At 44.5% G+C, this 25,082-nt stretch overlaps 1 protein-coding gene across 7 annotated transcripts in view; it reads right to left on the reverse strand.

The window, feature by feature from the left end:
- The window catches only part of LOC110530112 (echinoderm microtubule-associated protein-like 6), a 94,115-nt gene that overhangs the window by 57,296 nt on the left and 11,737 nt on the right, over positions 1-25,082 (reverse strand). For all 7 annotated transcript variants that reach the window (XR_005052955.1, XR_005052954.1, XM_021612948.2 and 4 more), the window contains 3 exons: positions 9,507-9,666; positions 1,600-1,698; positions 1,376-1,444 (listed from right to left, as the gene is read on the reverse strand). Coding sequence is in view for 5 of the 7 variants with exons in the window: in XM_021612948.2 (XP_021468623.2) it covers positions 1,376-1,444; positions 1,600-1,698; positions 9,507-9,666 (328 nt within the window). In the remaining 2 variants the exon portion in view is untranslated. The remainder of the gene's footprint in view (positions 1-1,375; positions 1,445-1,599; positions 1,699-9,506; positions 9,667-25,082) is intronic.

The following is a 25,082-nucleotide window of genomic DNA, read 5'->3' on the forward strand; positions in this document are numbered from 1 at the left end:
ACAGAAGATGGGGGAGAGATAAATAGAGAGAGGTGGATAAAACAGAAGATGGAGGAGAGAGAGATAGAGAGAGGTGGATAAAACAGAAGATGGGGGAGAGGTGGATAAAACAGAAGATGGAGGAGAGGTGGATAAAACAGAAGATGGAGGAGAGAGAGAGAGGTGGATAAAACAGAAGATGGAGGAGAGATAGAGAGAAGTCGATAAAACAGAAGATGGAGGAGAGATAGAGAGAGAGGTGGATAAAACAGAATATGAGAAAGAGAGAAGGTGGAAAATGACAGGAAAGGATAGAGTGAAGAGGGAGAGAACAAGAGCACAGAGATCAGCGTTTGGAGATGTGTTGCTTCAATCACAACTATTCATTTGCTAGCCAGCCTGATCTTCTCAGGGCAGATAGCATGGTGCTTGTTTCTAATAAAGCTCACAGCGGTTAATTCAAAGATGTATGTCTCATACCATAACTGGAGATGGTAATACACTCTTAGAAAAAAGGGTTCCAAAAGGGTTCTTCGGCTGTCCCCATAGGATAACCTTTTTTGGTTCCAGGTAGAACTCTTGGGTTCTACATGGAACTAAAAAGGGTTCTACCTGAAACCAAAGGGGTTCTACCTGAAACCAAAAAGGGTTTTTCAAAAGGTTTTCCTATGGGGACTGCCATATGAACCCTTTTAGGTTCTAGACAGTAGTGTAAGCGAAACAACTACAAATGTGATTATCCATTGCTACTCTTTGTGAGGATATTCCATGTACATATTTATTGTAAACTGAGGGCTCTTCAGTAAGTTCAGAGTTGTATCTGTGTGTGAATGTGAGTGTGGGTACACTAGGAGACAGCCCTTCCAGAGGGGAATGACAGACCAGATTACTGCTTTTGACCCAATGAAAACAATATGTTCCAGTCCCTCTAACACCACTTTCTCATTCTGCTGCTAGGATATCTGAGAGCACCTACTTACTCCTCCACGTTTAACAACAACCGTATAAATGTACATGTTGAAGAACAGGGGTTCCCAACCTAGGGGTCGCCCCCCTGTGGGGGGACCGTCCTTGATTGTTTCATTGTATTTAACTCTGCAATGCTTTGGTCTAGAAACAATCAGTAAAATGCAGAGGAAGAGGCAACTCTGATGAACATCTCAATGACATTCAGAAGCTGACCTAAGACCTTCTAAAGTAAAACAAATTGGACAGTCAAATGTCAAAAAGAGATGGGAACCCCTGTTGTAGAACTTGAAAATAGACTGCTGCTGGCTGCATTGGGTAAGGGTAACCCATCCCAAGATTGATAGCTCCCCATAAGTTATTTTTGAACTTGTCTCAAAGGTTGTGCATGGACTGACTGAGCAGACTGTGTTGTTATTCTGAAGCTCACCTTGATGTGCTTTACCCCACAGCTCACCAGCCGGTTCTGCTGAAAGGGATCCCAGGATATATCGAAGATCTGAAAGACAGCCAAGCCAATAACACACAAACACTTCCTCTCAATCACACAGAAAGTCCAGACGCAAACACATTGTATACTCACATACACACTTAATCAATACACAACACACATACAAAAATGCAAACATGTGCACAGCACACAAAACAGCCTACCCTGTCTGAATGTCCTGTCGCAGTGGCCAGAATCTTTCCTTTCTTCCAGTCCCAAACACACACTGTATTTTTGCCATCCAGCCCCACAGAGGCCAGCCGCTGAAAAGGAGAGAAAGGGGGACCTATTCATTAATCTGCAAAAGAAAGGAGGGAGGCTGTTTCTATTCAATGGAGAAAGCTTAAGAAATATTCATTAATATACTGTAAATGGAGGATTTTTTTCTTTATATTTTCTTAATAAATTAATTTACAGTGCCAGTCAAACGTTTGGACACACCTTCTCAGTCAAGGGTTTTTCTTTATTTTTAATATTTTCTACATTGTAGAATAATAGTGAAAACATTAAAACAATGAAATAAGACATATGGAATCATGTAGTAACCAAAAAAAAGTGTTATATTTTATATTTGAGATTCTTCAAAGTAGCCACCCTTTGCATTTCAATTAACAGGTGTGCCTTGTTAAACGTGAATTTGTGGAATTTGTTAATGCATTTGAGCCAATCAGTTGTGTTGTGACAAATAGCCCTATTTGATAAAAGACCAAGTCCATATTATGGCAAGAACAGCTCAAATAAGCAAAGAGAAACGACAGTCCATCATTACTTTAAGACACGAAGGTCAGTCAATGTGGAACATTTCAAGAAGTTTGAACATTTCTTCAAGTGCAGTCGCAAAAACTATCAAGAGCTATGACAAAATGGCTCTTATGAGGACCGCCACAGGAAAGGAAGACCCACAGTTACTTCTGCTGCAGAGGAGTTAACTGCACCGAAGATTGCAGCCCAAATAAATGCTTCACAGAGTTCAAGTAAGAGACACATCTCAACATCAACTGTTCAGAGGAGACTTCATGATCGAATTGCTGCAAAGAAACCACTAGTAAATGACACCAATAAGAAGAAGAGACTTGCTTGGGCCAAGAAACACGACCAATGGACTTTAGACCGGTGGAAATCTGTCCTTTGGTCTGATGAGTCCAAATTTGACATCTTCGGTTCCAACAGCCGTGTCTTTGTGAGACGCAGAGTAGGTGAACGGAGGATCTCAGCATGTGTGGTTCATGAAGCATGGAGGAGGAGGTGTGATGGTGTTTTGCTGGTGACACTGTCAGTGATTTTTTTCGAATTCAAGGAACACTTAACCAGCAGGCTCCCACAGCATTCTGCAGCAATACGTCATCCCATCTAGTTTGTGCTTTGTGGGAATATCATTTGTTTTTCAACAGAACAACGACCTAAAACACACATTCAGGCTGTGTAAGGGCTATTTGACCAATAAGGAGAGTGATGCATTAAATGACTTGGCCTCCACAATCACACAACCTTAACCCAATTGAGATGGTTTGGGATGAGTTGGACCGCAGAGTGAAGGACCCAATTGAGAACGTTTGGGATGAGTTGGACCGCAGAGTGAAGGAAAAGCAGCCAACAAGTGCTCAGCATATGTGGGAACTCCTTCAAGGCTGTTGGAAAAGCATTCCTCATGAAGCTGGTTGAGAGAATGCCAAGATTGTGCAAAGCTGTCATCAAGGGTGGCTACTTTGAAGAACCTCAAATATAAAATATATTTTGATTTGTTTAAAACTTTTTTGGTTACTACATGATTCCACATTTGTTATTTTATAGTTTTGATATCTTGACTATTATTCTACAATGTAGAACATAGTAAAAATAAATAAAAACCCTGGAATGAGTAGGTGTCCAAACTTTGGACTGGTTCTGTATATGGTACTGTATCATTTCAACATGGATATTAGGGTAATATTTGGTAGATACGTTGATCAATGAGATTTCATCCTATTTTCACCCACTCAAAAAGACAGCCAGAAGTTTGTTGAATTCCCAATGTGTTATCACTATGCTTTCAACCATCTAAAAGCATGACCAAATTCCAAATGAAAATCAATGTCTGATATTTTGTTTATTTATACAACAACTGAATGTGTTATCACTGTGCTTCAACTTATAGCACAACCACATGACATGGATTGGAGTTGAGATTACATTAAATGTACATGGTGCAAGTGATCAATGCTGTTCAAGATTCTGAGCAAACTATTACAGCAATTATGAAGATCTCCACAGACCTGCCATGACCTATGCATGCTATCCGGAACATGCTTTATGTGATTATATAAGACTTATAGTTACAGTAGTCTCAACATGTGGCCATGGATGTTACTCACTACATTAAGATAGCCTTTAGACTATTTACTATATTATGAAAGTAATATTGAGTTGTGTTTGGTTGTCAACGCGAACAAATATCAACATTTAAAAGAGATGTGTCTACTGTTTGGATACTTAGAGCTAAGCCACTGGCTTGATCTTATTATTTTATTTATTTAACAAAAGTGTTTGGTTATAATGGAGACGTGAATCCAACATATCATTTCTTAACTTGTTGACAAGTTAATAGGCAATTTACCGTATTGTGAAAGTGATATTGAAATGTGTTTGGTTGTCAACACTATCAAATAACAACATTTGAAGGATTTTTTTTCCTGCTTGGATAGCTCCATCTGTGCCACTGAGTCTGGCTTTAATTCCAGTTGGTCTAATAATGAATCATTTATATTTTGGATTCGCGTCTTGATTTCAACCAAAAATCGAAGTTAAAGAATAGGACTAATTCTAACTTTAAATGCACTTTACAGTTTGATTTGATTTAATCCTATTCTTTAACTTAGATTGTTGGTTGAGATGGAGACGTGAATCCAACATATAAATTATTAACTTATTAACTGAAATCAACCAGAACTTGAAACCCTAGGAGTATATGTGTCTATGTTTAGTTGAATTGAAACCCTAGGAGTATATGTGTCTATGTTTAGTTGAATTGAAACCCTAGGAGTATATGTGTCTATGTTTAGTTGAATTGAAACCCTAGGCCTATATATGTCTATGTTTAGTTGAATTGAAACCCTAGGAGTATATGTGTCTATGTTTAGTTGAATTGAAACCCTAGGAGTATATGTGTCTATGTTTAGTTTAATTGAAACCCTAGGAGTATATGTGTCTATGTTTAGTTGAATTGAAACCCTAGGAGTGTATGTGTCTATGTTTAGTTGAATTGAAACCCTAGGCCTATATGTGTCTATGTTTAGTTGAATTGAAACCCTAGGAGTATATGTGTCTATGTTTAGTTGAATTGAAACCCTAGGCTTATATGTGTCTATGTTTAGTTGAATTGAAACCATAGGCCTATATGTGTCTATGTTTATTTTAATTTTACCTTTATTTAACTAGGCAAGTCAGTTAAGAACAAATTCTTATTTTCAATGACGTTGTCCTGTTGTCCTGTTGGAAGGTGAACCTTCGCCCCAGTCTGAGGTCCTGAGCACTCTGGAGCACAGAGCTCCTGACTAGTCTCCCAGTTCCTGCTGCTGAAAAACAACCCCACAGCATGATGCTGCCACCACCATGCTTCACTGTTGGGATGGTGCCAGGTTTCCTACAGACGTGACGCTTGGCATTCAGGCCAAAGAGTTCAATATTGGTTTCATCAGACCAGAGAATCTTGTTTCTCATGGTCAGAGTCTTTAGCTGCCTTTTGGTAAACTCCAAGTTTACTGAGGAGTAGCTTCTGTCTGGCCACTCTACCATAAAGGCCTGATTGGTGGAGTGCTACAGAGATGGTTGTTCTTTTGGAAGGTTCTCCCATCTCCACAGAGGAACTCTGGAGCTCTGTCAAAGTGACCATCAGGTTCTTGGTCACCTCCCTGACCAAGGCCCTTCTCCCCTGATTGCTCAGTTTGGCTGGTCGGCCAGCTCTAGGAAGAGTCTTGGCGGTCCCAAACGTCTTCCATTTAAGAATGATGGAGGCTACTGTGTTCTTGGGGACCTTCAATTCTGCAAAAAATTTTTGGTACCCTTCCACAGATCTGTGCCCCGACACAATCCTGTCTCGGAGCTCTACGGACAAATCCTTCAACCTCATGGCTTGGTTTTTGCTCTGACATGCACTGTCAACTGTGGGACCTTACATAGACAGGTGTGTGCCTTTCCAAATCATGTCTAATCAATTGAATTTAACACAGGTGGACTCCAATCAAGTTGTAGAAACATCTCAAGGATGATCAATGGAAGCAGGATGCACCTGAGCTCAACTTTGAGTCTCATAGCAAAGGGTCTGAATACTTAAATAAGGTATTTATGTTTTTGTTTTTTTATACATTTGCAAAAATTTATAAAAAGCTGTTAACTTTGTTGTTATAGGGTATTGTGAGTAGATTGATTAGGGGAAAAAATATTGAATCCATTTTAGAAGAAGGCTGTAACATAACAAAATGTGGAAAAATGGAAGGGGTCTGAATACTTGCACTGTACATGCTTTATAGAGTGTGGATCAGTTTGTGCCCATTGGGAGGGGAAATATGACATCATTTTCCCATGTGACAGCTGCAGAGACACAGTTCACAGGCAGCATAGCAATTTGCAGCTAATAGAGTAAGACCTTGAACAGCACTACTAAAAACATTGGCTGTATTTTATCATGCTCACCGTAGAAAGGAATGCAAATTGTTTCCAATTAGTCTGGCGGAAATTACCATTTAGGAAGTTAATTGTTAATTACCCATCTTATGAAACAAATGAGCAAGGCATTTAGGAACATTTCTGCCAACTGTCTCCCTGCACACAACATTTTACAGGGATTTGTGGGATGACAAAGAAATATGACTAGATAAAAACATTTATTAGACTTAAATGTCAGGGATATTTCAGATGTGATGCTCCAATATAAGGCATTTCTACAAATTGTATAAAAGAGAGTAGATGAAAGCCAAATGTAAGTTGACCTAATGTGTTTAACTGAATGGCAGTGAAAGGTAATGGGTGTTCTTAAATCAATACATTTCAGTGGGAGAGAATATGTTCTCTTTTCCTTAGGAAAACCTGTTCTGTCATTTTTGTGGTTTGCCACAACCATTCATCCACAAATCCATTTAAATCCCAACCCAAAAAGACATCCATCTGCCTTTTATTACACCCAGAGTTGTTTACTCGCTGTGCACACAGGGGTTCCAAGAAAACAGCCATCTAATGTATTTTAGAATGGAGCTATATGATAACAAGGCCAAAATGTCTTTATGCTTGACCAAGGGTCTGAGGTAAACTTTGCTTGCTGCCCCTCCCTGGTTCAGATACTCGGTAGCATTAGAGTTGGTGAGGAGAGCCAGGGCTAATGCTACTGAGTATCTGGAAGAAGAGAGGAGAGAGGAGAGAGAGAGAGACGGAGGGTTGGTGAGGAGAGCCAGGGCTAATGCTACTGAGTATCTGGAAGAAGAGGAGAGAGGAGAGAGAGAGAGGGGGGGGGGGTTGGTGAGGAGAGCCAAGGCTAATGCTACTGAGTATCTGGAAGAAGAGAGGAGAGAGGAGAGAGAGAGAGAGGGGGGGGGGGGGGGGGGGGGGGGGGGGGGTTGGTGAGGAGAGCCAGGGCTAATGCTACTGAGTATCTGGAAGAAGAGGAGAGAGGAGGGGGGGGGGGGGGGGGGGAGAGCCAGGGCTAATGCTACCCGGTATCTGGAAGAAGAGAGGAGAGAGAGAGGGGGGGTGGGTTGTTGAGGAGAGCCAGGGCTAATGCTACCCAGTATCTGGAAGAAGAGAGGAGAGAGAGAGAGGGGGTGGGTTGGTGAGGAGAGCCAGGGCTAATGCTACCCAGTATCTGGAATAAGAGAGGAGAGAGAGGGGAGGGGGGGTTGGTGAGGAGAGCCAGGGCTAATGCTACCGAGTATCTGGAATAAGAGAGGAGAGAGAGGGAGGGTTGGTGAGGAGAGCCAGGGCTAATGCTACCCGGTATCTGGAAGAAGAGAGGAGAGAGAGAGGGGGGGGTGGGTTGTTGAGGAGAGCCAGGGCTAATGCTACCCAGTATCTGGAAGAAGAGAGGAGAGAGAGAGAGGGGGTGGGTTGGTGAGGAGAGCCAGGGCTAATGCTACCCAGTATCTGGAAGAAGAGAGGAATGAGAGAGGGAGGGTTGGTGAGGAGAGCCAGGGCTAATGCAGCCGAGTACCTGGAAGAAGAGAGGAGAGAGGAGAGAGAGGTGGGGGGGGGGGGGGGGTGGTAAGGAGAGCCAGGGCTAATGCTACTGAGTATCTGGAAGAAGAGAGGAGAGAGGAGAGAGAGAGGGAGGGTTGGTGAGGAGAGCCAGGGCTAATGCTACTGAGTATCTGGAAGAAGAGAGAGAGGAGAGAGAGAGGGAGGGTTGGTGAGGAGAGCCAGGGCTAATGCTACTGAGTATCTCGAATAAGAGAGGAGAGAGAGGGGAGGGGGGGTTGGTGAGGAGAGCCAGGGCTAATGCTACCGAGTATCTGGAATAAGAGAGGAGAGAGAGGGAGGGTTGGTGAGGAGAGCCAGGGCTAATGCTACCCGGTATCTGGAAGAAGAGAGGAGAGAGAGAGGGGGGGTGGGTTGTTGAGGAGAGCCAGGGCTAATGCTACCCAGTATCTGGAAGAAGAGAGGAGAGAGAGAGAGGGGGGGGGTTGGTGAGGAGAGCCAGGGCTAATGCTACCCAGTATCTGGAAGAAGAGAGGAGAGAGAGAGGGGGGGGGGGTTGGTGAGGAGAGCCAGGGCTAATGCTACCCAGTATCTGGAAGAAGAGAGGAGAGAGAGAGGGAGGGTTGGTGAGGAGAGCCAGGGCTAATGCAGCCGAGTACCTGGAAGAAGAGAGGAGAGAGGAGAGAGAGGGGGGGGGGGGGGGGGGGGTTGGTGAGGAGAGCCATGGCGAATGCAGCCAAGTACCTGGAGGAAGAGAGGAGAGAGAGAGAGAGGAGGCGTTAGTGAGGAGAGCCAGGACTAATCCTGCCGAGTACCTGGAAGAAGAGATGAGAGAGGAGAGAGAGAGGGGGGGGGGGGTGGGGTTGGTGAGGAGAGCCAGGGCGAATGCAGCCAAGTACCTGGAGGAAGAGAGGAGAGAGAGAGAGAGAGGAGGCGTTGGTGAGGAGAGCCAGGACTAATGCAGCCGACTTTCAACACAAACCCTCCCTCCCTCCCTCCCTCCCTCCTTCCCTCCAGATACTCGGCTGCATTAGCCCTGGCTCTCCTCACCAAGCTATCCCCTCCCTCGCTCCAGACACCCAATTACTTAGGGAGCAGCGAGACACATTCTTCCCCCACCGCAGCCTCCTCTGACGTGACATTGCATTTGTCAACTCTAAAACCACAATGAAGGCAACGACAACAGCAACCATCCCTTCCCTCTGTCCCCTCCCTCCGTCCCCTCCCTCTGTCCCCTCCCTCCGTCCCCTCCCTCTGTCCCCTCCATGGATGCCCTCCCTCTGTCCCCTCCATGCATCCCCTCCCTCTGTCCCCTCCATGCATCCCCTCCCTCAGTCCCCTCCCTCCGTCCTCTTTCTCCATCCCCTCTCTCCATCCCTGGTTGTAACTTATTGGTCTTGTAGGGGGAAGTCAATAGGCTGCTGCTGCTGTAGGAGACTCTCATAGAGCCCCATCCATCAATCTAAAGGTCATAGGAGAATGGTGCTGTCCCAGCATTCCTCCCAGTAAACATGATTAATGAGAGGGCTGTACATCATCCCCAGTCTGCACAGTTACCCAGCAGGCTTCACTTCTCTCAGCAACCCACCACCATAATCCCATTCCCACGGCAATAGGCTATGTGATACTCTTTTTATATTTCATTCTTTTCCAGTTTTCAGTTCTGTTCCATGAACCGGTTCCAACCCCTGAGTATGACCCTACAATCTGGCAAATGATGGAGCACTCACATTGCTGCCTGACAAAGTATTGTTGTTTTTCAGTGAGACTCAGAATATCCAACAGGTTTTCCTTGGTAGCAGGGTGATAGGACAGGAAACCATCCACTAAGACAAGAGGTGAATGAGAGACAGGTGCATGCAGGAGTGTGTGAGGTGAGTCAGGTGTGAGGTGGTGTGGGTGTGTGTCTCACCTGTCCATCTGCGCTGAAGGCCAGGCAAGCCACTCCATGGGAGTGTCCGTCCTTGAGGACAGAGATGGTCTGTACGCTGAAGGTGTCCCACACACAGATGTAGGGTTCCTTCCCTACCTGACCTGTTGCCACCAGAGACCTCTCAGGATGAAGGCCGAGGCTGGAGAAACAGAAGAGGAGATATAACAGGAAATTAGGCAATACGACAGGAAATACGCACACAATGCTGTTGAAAGAAACTCATGAAATTCAGATGAAATATGTATATATTCTTTGGCTCTTTCTGGTTAAAACAGGGCGTGCCCACTCTTACTCAGGCCAGTGGTCTACACACCCAGGCCAGGGTGTGTAATTCAGTTGCAGAGTGACTCCAGCTTTAGCACTCAAAAAACCTGATATTGCCTACATTTCTCTTTCATTACAAAAGGGGTTATCATGTGCTTGATTTATCATTGACATTACTACTCCTGGAGTAATACACAGTGTTTGTTCCTTTGTCATTAGCCATTTTCAGCCCTATACCTAAGTCAAAGGTCACAGTAATGTTTATAAGTGTATTTCATGAAGTAGTGGTACACTCAACATACAGCATCGGTAACATCTAGCTCAAGAAGCTCATCTGATAATGTCTCTGTCTAATAGCGTTCAATCTGAAACTCAATAGGTTATTGACCCCACAGTGGGTCATTGGTAGCTCCAGGTGCCAGCCTCCTTCCCTTGTTTATGAAAGGTGCCCTAGTGTTCTATAAATACATGTGATTAATGGCATCATTACTGGGGCCTGGCCGAGCAGCAGACATTAGTGTGTTACTAGCATCAGCCACACAGGGTCAGGGATCATCACACCACCAATGGACTGAGGAAAGGGAGGCGGCCACGCCCAGTACCACTCAACACAGTGAAGTCCGCTGTGACCTTGACCACAAACACAGTACAGAGGAGAAGTGGTAGCCTTACAAACCAAGCCTTGCCATTGTAAACGGTCCAATCGTACAAATGAGGTTAAAAGGACCATTCCTATCAGGAGAAATGTCCTGACAGTACAAAGCAGACATGACAGTACACACTGCACAGCACAGCACATCGACATGTCTTTCTTTCTCGTTCTCTTTCCTTGCTCTCTCAGTCCCTTAATGTCTTTCTCTCTCTCTGCTCAGTCTGACTGTCTCAGACTCTTTCATCTCAAAGCCTCTTTCTGTATGAAGCTCATGGCTGTAAATCTGGGCTTGGAGCTCTGCCTGGAGCAGAGGGAGGAAGGAAGTAGACAGAAATAAAGGCTGAGAAAAGAAAGGGAGTGGGAGAAATGGAGAAACCCTCACGCAAGAGGGTAAGAGAGAAAGAGAAAGAGAGAGAGAGGGAGCTCAGTTCTACTCAGCTGACTCTCATTCCCAGGCAGTCTATGTCCCAGCTGGCCCTAACAAGAGCAGACGTGCAGAGCTTTCTGATGGAGATGGAGAGACTGTGGCATGAGAGCAGATTTGCAGAGGTTTCAATGGGCTGTTGGGTTTGCAGAGGCCAGGGCCAGGAGCAGAGGGACTGTACATGAGGACAGACATCAGTAGATGCTCCATTCATGCGGTGTGTGATGGCAGCCTAGCCAGAAAACTGTCAGTGATGGATAAACCTGTTGATTTATTGACAGCAACAATCATGATGAATGTGTTTGAGTACATTACATTAAAAAAACACGAACCAGAAGGAAAATATGTATTTTAAAAGAGAAACCGCCATATCTTTTTTTGACAAATGTAAAATAATATACATACAAATTTGATCATTGATGAGATGATTTATTATAGTAATCCATTATTCATAGACAAAATGGTAAATAGTGAAGAACACCGAGTCAGTGCCAGTAGGACCAGACTGCAGTATCAGACTCTGGTCACACAAACAAACAGTAATGTGATACTCCTCTGCAGACGGCACAGGGAAATCCCCCTGGGGAAGGAAATCAGAGCCAGACAACACTGCTGCCACCTACCCTCCCCCCCCCCCCCCCCCCCCCCCCCCCCCCCCCCCCCCCCCCCCCCCCCCCCCCCCCCCCCCCCCCCCCCCCCCCCCCCACACACACACACAAAAAGAAACACTGCTTCCACCTGGGAGAGTCTCCTGATGCCTGTTCTGATGCCCTACCTACCTCAACAGACTGTTGCTGTCTATGCAGCATCGGTGCTGTAGGAAGAAAGACACTGTCTATCAATCACTATCTCAATCATTTTCTTCTGTCATATTCTCTCTGAATAACGCTACAAGTTAAGGTTCCTCAGTACATGCAACAAGGTTGGTGACAATCTTTCAGTTCATCTTATTAACTGGTTCACGAGATTCATTTTCTGTTGTCCAATGCCTGCCAGCGCCGTATGTGAACAGTATACGCTAATGTGAACCAATATGTCTCCAGGGAACAATTTAACAAACAGTGCACTAGCAACCAACCTGCTGACAGCATGGTTGCCTTGACAACCGGACAGCCAAGGACACAGGAATCAAGATTAAGAATTAAAGTTTAACTAGAGGTGAAGTATCAGCAGACGTGGACAACAAACCTACACAAGGTCATTAACTACACAAGAACAAACCATCCTCAACCAACAAAATGTCCCACAAAATATATCCTTCTGTAGCATACTGCCTTTATGTTAAGAACACAATATTGAGATAAATTGAAGAAAGGTACGCACCCTAGAAAAAGCCCATATGTAGTCTCTTCTCTCCAGCAGAGCACCTTGAGGCTGGCGAGCACGACTAGGCTGTATGTAGCCTAATTTGCTCCTTTAAAAGGCATTAATAACCATGAAATAGAAGACAGTGAGAAGGATGGGTCTGTCCCTTTCCACCATTTATAAGAAAAATAGATACATTCCACTCTCTCACTAAAAACTGTATTTTCATTAGATCTGGAATTGCAGCTACCCTGAAGGTGTATGATGAATAGAGCTCAAATGGGCCAATCCATTACTCACTATGCTGCCATATAACTCTGTCTTATCAGAAAGCCCTGGTCCTAACTACTTCATACACAGATCCTTAGCATTTAGACCAGGGGTGTCAAACTCGTTCCATTGAGGGTCGAGTGGCCGCAGTTTTTTTGGGTTTCTCCTTTCAATTTGTGTCCAATTAACACTTAGACAACCAGTTGAGGGGAGTTTCTAACTAATCACTGACCGTCATTCATCAATCAAGTACAAGCAAGCAGCGAGAACCGCAGACACTCGGCCCTCCGTGGAATGAGTTTGACATGTGATTTAGAGTCATGGAATGTTGAGATTGAGGCAGAAATCCTTGAAATGCCGCAACAGATCCAATCAGTTCTAACAGAGAAGCGTAAATCAATCAAAATCACTAATGTGATAGCCTACAATCTCTCCATGACATAAAACATCACCCTACAGTTCACTCTAACAGGCACCTAGGTCTACTTAGCATTCACCTTAACATTGTCATTCATCCAACCTACACTGCTAACCCCTCACACATCCACTCTACAACCATACCACTCCCTGTTTCCTCTAACCCTTCCGTGACCTCTGCTGCTCGTGATGTTAGTCTGACTTCCTGTAATCTTTCCCACTCATTACTAGTGTGTTTCTCTCCTGTAATCGTACCCTCTCTGTCACACCCTGATCTGTATCACCTGTCTTTGTGCTTGTCTCCCCAACCCGTCCAGGTGTCACCCATCTTCCCCATTATCCAGTGTATTTATACCTGTGTTCTGTTTGTCTTTTGCCAGTTCGTTTTGTGTCATCAAGCCTACCAGCGTTTTTGCCCGTGTGCCTGTCTTGCTCTAGTTCCTGTTTTCTTGTTTTCCCGGTTTTGACCATTCTGTTTGCCCTGACCCTGACTGCTGTTCTGCACCTTGTCACACCACCCTGGATTACTGACCTCTGCCTGCCCTGGCCCCGAGCCTGCCTGCTGTTCTGTACCTTTCGGACTCTTCTCTGGATTACTGACCTCTGCCTGCCCTGACCCCGAGCCTGCCTGCTGTTCTGTACCTTTCGGACTCTTCTCTGGATTACTGACCTCTGCCTGCCCTGACCCCGAGCCTGCCTGCTGTTCTGTACCTTTCGGACTCTGCTCTGGATTACTGACCTCTGCCTGCCCTTGACCAGTTGTTTGCCTGCCCCCCTGTTTTTGTAACACACTTCGAAACTGTCTGCATCTGGGTCTTCTCCTGAGCTTTGACACTCTTATAATTAGTGTTCCTCTCCTGTAATCTTGCCCTCTAATAATTAGAGTTCCTCTCCTGTAATCTTGCCCTCTAATAATTAGAGTTCCTCTCCTGTAATCTTGCCTTCTCATTATTAGTGTGAGTTCCTCTCCTGTAATCTTGCCTTCTCATTATTAGTGTGAGTTCCTCTCCTGTAATCTTGCCTTCTCATTATTAGTGTGAGTTCCTCTCCTGTAATCTTGCCTTCTCATTATTAGTGTGAGTTCCTCTCCTGTAATCTTTCCCTCTCATAATTAGTGTGCATTTCCTCTCATAACTAGTGTGAGTGCCTCTCCTGTAATCTTTCCCTCTCATAATTAGTTAGTTCCTCTCCTGTAATCTTGCCCTCTCATAATTAGTTAGTTCCTCTCCTGTAATCTTGCCCTCTCATAATTAGTTAGTTCCTCTCCTGTAATCTTGCCCTCTCATAATTAGTTAGTTCCTCTCCTGTAACCTTGCCCTCTCATAAATAGTGTGTTCCTCTCCTGTAATCTTGCCGTCTCATAATTAGTGTGCTCCTCTCATGGAAGCCTGTGTCCTCGGGAAAACCACCATCTGCTCCAGCAAAACGATAGCAATATCACCCTGGCTATTCTTAGCGGCCACAGAATCAGCTCAGGCTAAAAACAGCAGAGAGGGCCTCTGCCAAGAGAGGCTGGATTTCACAGTAAAAAGCAATAAGTCTGTTTATAAATGATTCAACCAGGTTGGAGGGCAAAGAGGGTAGATAAACAGGAGAAAATTAAATGGTGCTTCGTTTGTGTTGCCTCAGAAGATTCAATAAATTCCTCTGCTCCTGAGGAAGATGTTTACCTTACAGCAATAGCTCAGCCAAGAGACAAAAACATTCAAGAAACATAGCTAGAACTCATAGTGAAAAGGTACTCATTGAGCTTCATTCGTTGGGCTACTGTACTAATGGCTACAGCATATTTTGTATGAGCAGCAGGAAATATAACCAATTAGCAATGGAAATTCTGCAATAAGGGGAATAATTTAAAACATGAATAGTCTCAGTTGATCTATAATGAGCGCAATTACTCCGAACATTTTAAATAACTTAATGAATAAGAACAATAAGGGCTCTATTTTAACAAACCTTACACAAATCGGTAAAACCTTACGCAACGGCGCTATAGGTCCGTGTGTCTCAGAAATATTTTTGCTATTTTCACAGCAGGAATTATGGGCGCAATAGCTGGCGGTGGTGCAAAAGGGCTGGGTTTTCATGAATAAATTAGTTGTAGGTGTGTCTAGGCTTGCCCCTTCACTGGCCAATCAGAACACGCTCCATGGCTAAATATGTGGTTGCTTCAAGTTGTGTTTAGGTGTATTTGGTTATCAACTTTTATGTTAGTCCATTATAAATAGCCTATAGAAACAAAATATCAAAATGTAGGCCTATCCCATATTTGCTAAATATGTTGAACATGTTTGTTTTCCACATTGTACTAAGTAGACTAATTGCATGGCTTCAATATGAAAATATATATTTTAAACATAGCATTAGCACTGATATAGGCTTACAGTAAATGTCTGAGTACATGTCTGGGCTATGCATACATTGTCAATATGCACGATTAAATTCACTATTGAAAGGACGTAAAAAAGACAGTGAATAATTCTAATCAAATTCGAATAAAACGACACAACAACTTGTTTTGAATAGTCTAAATACAGCTACAGGCACCATCATTTCTCTACTTTGGCATATAATATTAAGACAAAGTAGACTATGGAGGGTTTTACGCACGTCCAAAATTCTCAATATCCAACATAACGAGAAAGGGGGAATGTCCACTTACCGTTATACTGTCCCCAAATGTTTTATAAACATCTTGAAACCTTCTTACAGATCATATTTGCACTTCTCCAAAAATAGCAGACGGCTTCTAAATTGCATTACAGCGAGCCATGCGTTCTCACCATAAAGTCATGGACAGTGAATCATTCTAATAAGCTTGGTTTTAAATCAAATTTGACGACAACAATATTCCTAAATAAGATGGGATCAGAATCATGATATCATAAATTGCATATCTCGTTCCATTAGCAGGCACACGTAGGCCTAAGGCCAAGGTGTCACGTTCTGACCTTAGTTCCTTTGTTTTGTCTTTTGTTTTAGTATGGTCAGGGCTTGAGTTGGGTGGGTTGTCTATGTTAGTTTGTCTATGATTTTCTATTTCTGTGTTTGGCCTGGTATGGTTCTCAGAGGCAGCTGTCAATCATTATCCCTGATTGAGAACCATATTTAGGTAGCCTGTTTTCCATTGTGTTTAGTGGGTGGTTATTTTCTGTTTAGTGTTGTGTTGCACCTTGCACCTTCGTTGGTTGTTTATTGTTTTGTTTTCAGTGTTCATTAAAATATTTAAAATATGAACACTTACCACGCTGCACCTTGGTCCTCCTCTCCTTCCCCAGACGACAAGCGTTACAGAAGCACCCACCACCAAAGGACCAAGCAGCGTGGTAACGGGCAACAGCAGTGATCTCAGGACTCCTGGTCATGGGAGTAGATTCTGGACGGCAAGGGACCCTGGGCACAGGCTGGAGAATATCACCGCCCCATGGCTGAGCTGGAGGCAGCGAAAGCCGAGAGGCGGTGGTATGAGGAGGCAGCATGGCAGCGCGGCTGGAAGCCCAAGAGGCAGCCCCAAAAATATATTGGGGGGGGGGGGGGGGGGCACACGGGGAGTGTGGCTAAGTCAGGTAGGAGACCTGAGCCAACTCCCCGTGCTTACCGGAGAGCGAGAGGGACCGGGCAGGCACCGTGTTACGCCGTGAGGCGCACGGTGTCCCCGGTGCGTGTGCATAGCCCGGTGCGGTACATTGCAGCGCCTCGTATCGCCCAGGCTAGAGTGGGCATCGAGTCAGGTACCATGAAGCCAGCTCAGCGCATCTGGTCTCCAGTACCGTCTCCTCGGGCCGGTGTACATGGCACCAGCCTTACGCATGGTGTCCCCGGTTCGACAGCACAGCCCAGTGCGGGCTATTCCACCTCGCCGCACTGGCCTGGCTACGGGGAGCATTCAACCAGGTAAGGTTGGGCAGGTTCGGTGCTCAAGAGCTCCAGTGCGCCTTCACGGTCCGGTCTATCTGGTGCCACCTCCACGCACCAGCCGTCCGGTGGCAGCCCCCCGCACCAGGCTGTCTCTCCGTCTTCTCCCCACAGGTGCTCCCGCCTGTCCAGCGCTGCCAGAGCCTTCCTCCTGCCTAGCGCCGCCAGAGTCTCCCGTCTGTCCTGAGCCGCCAGAGTCTCCCGTCTGTCCTGAGCCGCCAGAGCCTCCCGTCTGTCCTGAGCCGCCAGAGCCTCCCATCTGTCCTGAGTCGTCAGTCAGCCAGGAGCTGCCAGAGCCGTCAGTCAGCCAGGAGTGACCCTCGCCGCCGACCTCGGACTGGGGACCCTAGCCACGAGTCAGGAGCTGTCAGAGCCGCCTGTCACGCTGGCGATGCCAGAATTGCCCTTCACTCCGGCGCTGTTGTTGTCTCCCGCCTGTCCGGGGCTGCCGGAATCTCCCGTCCATTCGGGACCCGTGGCTAGGGTCCCCAGTCAGAGGTCGGCAACGAGGATCGCCGCTCTTAAGAGGCCACGGAGACAGTTAAGGAAGCGGAGAAAGACTGTGGTGGAGTGGGGTCCACGTCCCGCGCCAGAACCGCCACCGCCGACAGACACCCATCCAGACCCTCCCCTATAGGTTCAGGTTTTGCGGCCGGAGTCTGCACCTTTGGGGGGGTTACTGTCACGTTCTGACCTTAGTTCCTTTGTTTTGTCTTTTGTTTTAGTATGGTCAGGGCGTGAGTTGGGTGGGTTGTCTATGTTAGTTTGTCTATGATTTTCTATTTCTGTGTTTTCCCTGTTATGGTTCTCAATCAGAGGCAGCTGTCAATCGTTGTCCCTGATTGAGAACCATATTTAGGTAGCCTGTTTTCCATTGTGTTTTGTGGGTGGTTATTTTCTGTTTAGTGTTGTGTTGCACCTTACAGGACTGTTCGTTGGTTGTTTATTGTTTTGTTTTCAGTGTTCATTAAAATATGAATACTTACCACGCTGCACCTTGGTCCTCCTCTCCTTCCCCAGACGACAAGCGTCACCCAAGGGCTCTTAGGCAGGAGTAGCCTATGATGTTTGTCCAATTCATCGAAGATAGCTATTAAATAGTAGCCTATACAGTAGCCTAACACTACAATAGTCCTAGTTATAACAAACATGTAGCCTATCTAGTGTTCTACGTTTAAAAGGTAATCGGCTTCAACATGGAAATATTAGGCTATAGACAATGCATTCGCTTTTCCACTCAGCTTACCATCATCATTGATATGGCCAGTAGTGACTTTGCAAACAAGCCTACAAGCAGATTCAGCACCATAGACAGCTATCAAAATTCCCACGATTTGACAGTTAGGTCCAACAGAGGAAAGTGGAAGATGCATTTTTTGACAAAATAATAAACAAAAAACGGTAAGCAGTATTTTTTAAATAACTTGATGTTCCTAAACAGGCTTCCTACAGTCACTAACATATTTCATTTAATGGAAATTGTACATAATGAGCCCAGACTTTTCACAGAAGCTGGAGAAAAAATATGTCCAACATAACAAAAAGGGGGGGGGGGATTTCGTTGACTGTTTTGGCATATTGGCACACGTTTTTAAGGAGACACCTCTAATATTTCCACCCATCCCACCTCAGCGCCAGCAAGCTGATGTTAGACAGGTAAATTACAAACCGTGGCGTAAGGGGTGGAAATCCCAGCATGACATTTTTTACGTGACGAAATTGATAACTAACATGTGTTTGACACTGCACCTCCCCACCGCCATCTGAAAATAGAGCCCCTAAGTGTCTGCCACCAGACAGTGTTGGAAGGAGTACTGTTATTAAACTGAGATTATAGAGCTGTGAAGTTAGATACACCAAAGGCAAACAGCGGATCAGTCATTCTAACAGGCCTCTCAGAAAACCTTAATCTCAATAATGGAACAGACAGTTTACTGTGAGTGGTTTTGTCTGGAGAAAGCATGAGCTGTTATGACTGGGCTAATGACTGGATTACACCACCTTCAAAATGGATAGGATTCCCTATTACAGATGCAGGATCTTAATTTGAGTCAGTTTGCTACAACAGGAAAATAATCCTATAGAAACAGGAAATGTGAATTATATGGATTATAAATAATGGATATTTTTGTAAGAATTATACATTTCTACATAAGTGAAAATCAAGTCTGATATTTCTAATCTGAAATTACAAACTTCAGAAGCCTTTTTAAACCTCAAATACACACACGTTTTAAATGCCCTGCATTCCGGGAAAGTTATCCTGCAACAGGGTGATCAAATTAAGATCCTACACCTGTCGATGCCATTCCAAAGGTATCCAGTGAATATTCTAGTATTACTGGAAAATGCCAAATGAAAATACAGTCCTGCATAGCCTATTATTTCATACAATTTCAGTACAGCACAGCAAGATAAGCATCTATGTCACAGTGCTCAGAAAAGAGCAGAGACATTACAGATTTTCATGATGGAAGATGTACTTAAATGGCCTGTACCGTAGTTGCCTAGGAGTGTCAACGACAAGACTTGTTAAAGTCGAAACCAATTGGAAATCAAGCTACTCCTCAGACACTCACACACTGAGGTAATTTCAGCTACTGAGATCTCATAGAGGTGAAGTGAGATAGCAGGCGTGGTAGGTGTAAGAACAGAAAGCGGGAACATTCATTGCTCAAGGGGCAAAGAAATGGTGGCAAACTGAGAAACTAATTTCCGTGTCAATTTTAATTAAGTGTGCTGAGGGTGAGAGGCAATTACAGGAGAGGAGACATGCATCAACTATTGATATCTGTTGTCATTATCCTGTGACAGGTAATCCCAAGGCTGATCAAACTACATGCTCGAATAGGTCTTTTGACACATCCTGTTACAGAACCTAATGAAATTCTACATACTTCAACCCTATTACAAAAAGACAACTTTTCTGATCTCCATGGTTTGACCTAAGAGGCACTTAAGTTGATCAAAAGTTCAGCTTCCTCAACACCCTTCAGCTTTTAACCAGTTTCCACAGTTATTTCTTTCAACCGTGTCCATGCATCGAATGAAGTGCCATCTTTCACCCGCGAATGCCTTTAGATAAGCCAGAGCTCCCATATACTTCATCAGCACAGTACGGTCCTTTCTCATGGTGTAAGACAACTGAAGTGTAAGGACCATGGTGTTCCGCCACACACACAGCTTGGAGGAGAGCTGCCAGCAAGGCCATGTCACTAGTAAGATGGATCTATGCCCACTGACAGACCATTGTCTAACAACCCTCCAGGGCCTACTGTTCTTATATTTAGGGCCTAATGTGGTAAGGAAAACTAACTTCATATTATCAATCAAAAATCTGGGCAAACGCCACAAAATCACTGAGAGCTAAATCATATATCCCGAGACATGATCTTAACATGCCTGATCAGCATGCATAAGATGGTGCAAATATATAACAGGAAATGGTACTGAATGAATGTATTTCTTGGCGGAGAAGTGTGTCAACAAGATAATCCATTTGTCAACCAGAGGAGGCTGGTGAGAGCAGCTATAAGAGGACCGGCTCATTGTAATGGCTGGAATGGAATAAATGGAAAGGTTTCAAACAAATAGAAACCACATGCTTGACTCCGTTCCATTACTTCGATTCCAGCCATTACAATGAGCCGGTCCTCCTATAGCTCCTCCCACCGGCCTCCACTGGTGTCAACACAGTACAAAATCGATGCGTCGTCAAGGTAATCAATACGTTGTCATAAGCACCCATGCAGTTACAATGTGTGTTTGTGAGACACCTTGGCCCAGCAACACAGACAACCAATGGAATATCCCTTTTCATAAAAACTGTATAATATACTGTAACATCACCAATTATTATCAAGTCCGATAAACATGTTGAAAACCACTGAGAGAAAATTATATTTGAGCATTGACTAAAGATTTTCTTTCCTTATGCACCCATCTATTTTTCAAAGGACTCCATATTGTAGTGAGGCATAGAGAGGAACCAGTAAAGGTCAACGGCTCATTTGAAGTCTTCAGCTCCGTGAAATCAGGAACACTTAGAGCCCAGCCTGGTGTTAATGGAGCATCGTGGGAGTAGCACTGTGTCCGTCTCTGATACAGTCATTACCCCCTGGTTAATGAGACCAGCCAGTAAACACTGTCACATCTTAGATCTGTCACACGCTCGCAGATGCACAGACACCAACACACACACACACACACACACACACACACATTCAGTGACACACAAACGCACACGCACACACTCACAGACACAGATGCGTGCACACACAAACACACCATCAGCAATCCGTGCCCATCTCCTGGTCTCTGCATACTGGCCCTAATAAAGCTGGTATTGTCCCAGTCAGCCCCAGTAATGTATGCAAAGGTCATGAGGAGGAGACAGAGGGGATAAGCCCAAACTGGTGGCAGTGATGAGGGAGAGAGAGGCTGACAAGGTCTTTCTATTTCCAGTACTAATTTATTCAATCAGTGATACTACATACTACACATATCATATCAAGCATGTCATAAGACATCCCGGTGTAAGATCCTAGCTGGTTGATAAATTGTAGAATAGTTCTAATAGCTTGTGACTATGCTATATAAACATTTGGTTTAAGACTAGACTGTGGAGTGTGTGACTGTGACACTAGACTGTAAAGGTCTAGTTTAAAGACTTGCTTGTCTGAGTGTGAAAAGGGCTGTTTGAAAGTGTGGTTGAGTCCCGGTTCTTCCTACTTCTGCCTGGCTGGCTGGCAGTGACAGATGTATCCGGAGCCGGGTTCTGCCCTGCAGCACTGACGGAAATGGGACAGCAGAGGGAGTTCAGAGAACCAGAGCATGAGAGTAAGCACAGCCCAGCCGGAGCCAGGCCGGGGATTCCAGCCAAGGGTAAGGCACTGTGAAACACACCAGCTGGAGCCACAAGCACCAGTCACTTCCAGACACACAGACACATGACAAGAACACACAACTGTGAATTTAGCAAGAGCTTTCTTCTGAATGCAGAGGCATCCATTTTCTGACTGCCCGTTTGTATCTGCCAAGGGGATACATCTCCACACCTTTGTAATACCTCAAGGAAATGGCTGTTCAGATGGAGAGCATTCAAGAACCCAATGACTTATAACCCAATAATGTAATTATACATTTTTGTTAACTAGGCATCTTAAGGGTTCTTAAAGGTGATTATACTTTGTACTGAGCTCATCACTGTATCCAACACTAGGTGTCTAGGGCAAATGTAATCTCTGTTAAGCCAGAACTAAAATCTTGAAGTCGTGACTTGCGACACATGTCTAGTTTCCTGAATTAGCTCACATTTGGTCAGGTATGTTTATGTAGTCTGTCCACAAGAGATTAAGGTAAAGATAGGGTTGCAAAATTGTGGTAAATTATAATTAAATTCTCTGGTTTTCCCAAAATCCCGGATGGAGGAACCCCGGAATCAGGAGGGAATAAGGTGGAAATCTGGAAACCTCAAGAGAGCAATTCGAGAAAACCTGGGAATTTATTGAAAGTTCCTGGAATTTTGAAACACTGGGTAATAAAAACAACAATGGTGACTATTATGTTGCCCAGGTACATGGGGAAATGAGAGATGGGTGCTGGGTAATTCTAAAGCCTCTCATTAAAGAGACTGGAATCTAAAGCCTCTGATAGAGGAAACTACATTCTAAAGCCTCTCAGAGGAGACTGGATTCTAAAACCTCGCACAGAGATTGGATTCTAAAGCCTGTCATATAGGAGACTGGACTATAAAGCCTCTCATTGAGGAGACTGGATTCTAAAGCCTCTCATAGAGGAGACTGGATTCTAAAGCCTCTCAAAGAGGAGACCGGAATATAAAGCCTCTCGTAGAAGAGACTGGATTGTAAAGTCTGTCAAAGAGACTGGATTCTAAAGCCTCTCATAGAGGAGACTGGATTCTAAAGCCTCTCATAGAGGAGACTGGATTCTAAAGCCTCTCATAGAGGAGACCGGAATATAAAGTATCTCGTAGAAGAGACTGGATTGTAAAGTCTGTCAAAGAGACTGGATTCTAAAGCCTCTCAAATAGGAGATTGGAATCTAAAGCCTCTCATATAGGAGACTGGATTCGAAAGCCTGTCATATAGGAGACTGTATTTTAAAGTCTCTAATAGAGGAGACTGGATTATAAAGCCACTCATATAGGAGACTGGATTCAAAAGCCTCTCAAATAGGAGACTGGATTCTAAAGCCTGTCATATAAGAGTCTGGATTCTAAAGCCTGTCATATAGAAAACTGGATTCTAAAGCCTGTCATATAAGAGTCTGGATTCTAAAGCCTCTCATACAGGAGACTGGTATATTAACTCTGTGAAACAGGAGACTGGATTCTAAAGCCTGTCATAGAGTAGATTGAATTATATAGCCTCTCATATAGGATATTGGATTTATAAAACTGTCAAAGAGGAGACAGGATTGTAAAGCCTCTCATATAGGAGACTGGATAATAACGCTTGTCAAATAGGAGATTGGATTCTAAATTCTGTCATAAAGAAAACAGGATTCTCAAGCCTGTCATATAGGAGACTGGATTCTAAAGCCTGTCATATAAGAGTCTGGATTCTAAAGCCTGTCATATAGAAAACTGGATTCTAAAGCCTGTCATATAAGAGTCTGGATTCTAAAGCCTCTCATACAGGAGACTGGTATATTAACTCTGTGAAACAGGAGACTGGATTCTAAAGCCTGTCATAGAGTAGATTGAATTATATAGCCTCTCATATAGGATATTGGATTTATAAAACTGTCAAAGAGGAGACAGGATTGTAAAGCCTCTCATATAGGAGACTGGATAATAACGCTTGTCAAATAGGAGATTGGATTCTAAATTCTGTCATAAAGAAAACAGGATTCTCAAGCCTGTCATATAGGAGACTGGATTCAAAAGCCTGTTATACAGGAGACTGGATAATAAAGCCTGTCATATAGGAGACTGGATTCTAAAGCCTGTCATAGAGGAGACTGGATTCAAAAGCCTGTTATACAGGAGACTGGATAATAAAGCCTGTCATATAGGAGACTGGATTCTAAAGCCTGTCATAGAGGAGACTGGATTCAAAAGCCTGTTATACAGGAGACTGGATAATAAAGCCTGTCATATAGGAGACTGGATTCTAAAGCCTGTCATAGAGGAGACTGGATTCAAAAGCCTGTTATACAGGAGACTGGATAATAAAGCCTGTCATATAGGAGACTGGATTCTATAGCCTCTCACAGAGGAGACTGGATTCTAAAGCCTGTCATAGAGGAGACTGGATTCTATAGCCTCTCACAGAGGAGACTGCAATATAACACTGATCATATAGGAGACTGGATTTTAAAACCTGTCATGTAGGAGACTGGATTCTAAAGCCTGTCATATAGGAGACTGGATTCTAAAGCCTCTCATACAGGAGACTGGATTCTAAAGTTTCTCATAGAGGAGACTGGGCTCCAATGCCTGTTATGTAGGAGACTGGAGATTAAAGCATCTCATATCATTTGATTTGATTTTATAGGAGACTGGATTCTAATGCCTGTCCGATAAAAGACTGGATTCTGAAGGCTGTGATATTGGACACTGGATTATAAAACCGCTCATAGAGACTGGATTCTAAAGCCTGTCATAGAGACTGGATTCTAAAGCCCGTCATAGAGGAGACTGGAAACTAAAGCCTCTCATATAGCAGACTGGAATCTAAAGTCTCTTATATAGGAGATTGAAGAGGATTTTTTTTGTTAAATTTCCCCCCCTTTTCTCCCCAATTTCGTGGCATCTTGTCTCGTCGCTACAACTCCCGTACGGGCTCGGGAGAGACGAAGGTTGAAAGTCATACGTCCTCGATACACAACCCAACCTTAACACAGCGCGCATCCTGGCAACCTTGGCTAGCGTGCACTGCGCCCGGCCCGCCACAGGAGTCGCTGGTGCGCGATGAGACAAGGATATCCCTACCGGCCAAACCCTCCCTAACCCAGACGATGCTATGCCAATTGTGCGTCGCCCCACGGACCACCCAGTCGCGGCCGGTTACGACAGAGCCTGGGCGCGAACCCAGAACCTCTGGTGGCACAGCTGGCGCTACAGTACAACGCCCTTAACCACTGCGCCACCCGGGAGGCCCAAGACTGGATTCTAAAGCCCGTCATAGAGGGGACTGGAAACTAAAGCCTCTCAAATAGCAGACTGGATTCTAAAGCCTGTCATATAGGAGACTGGATTTTAAAGTCTCTAATAGAGGAGACTGGATTCTAAAGCCACTCATATAGGAGACTGGATTCTAAAGCCACTCATATAGGAGACTGG

Source organism: Oncorhynchus mykiss, chromosome 1 (genome assembly GCF_013265735.2).
Source record: "Oncorhynchus mykiss isolate Arlee chromosome 1, USDA_OmykA_1.1, whole genome shotgun sequence".
Lineage (NCBI taxonomy): Eukaryota > Metazoa > Chordata > Actinopteri > Salmoniformes > Salmonidae > Oncorhynchus > Oncorhynchus mykiss.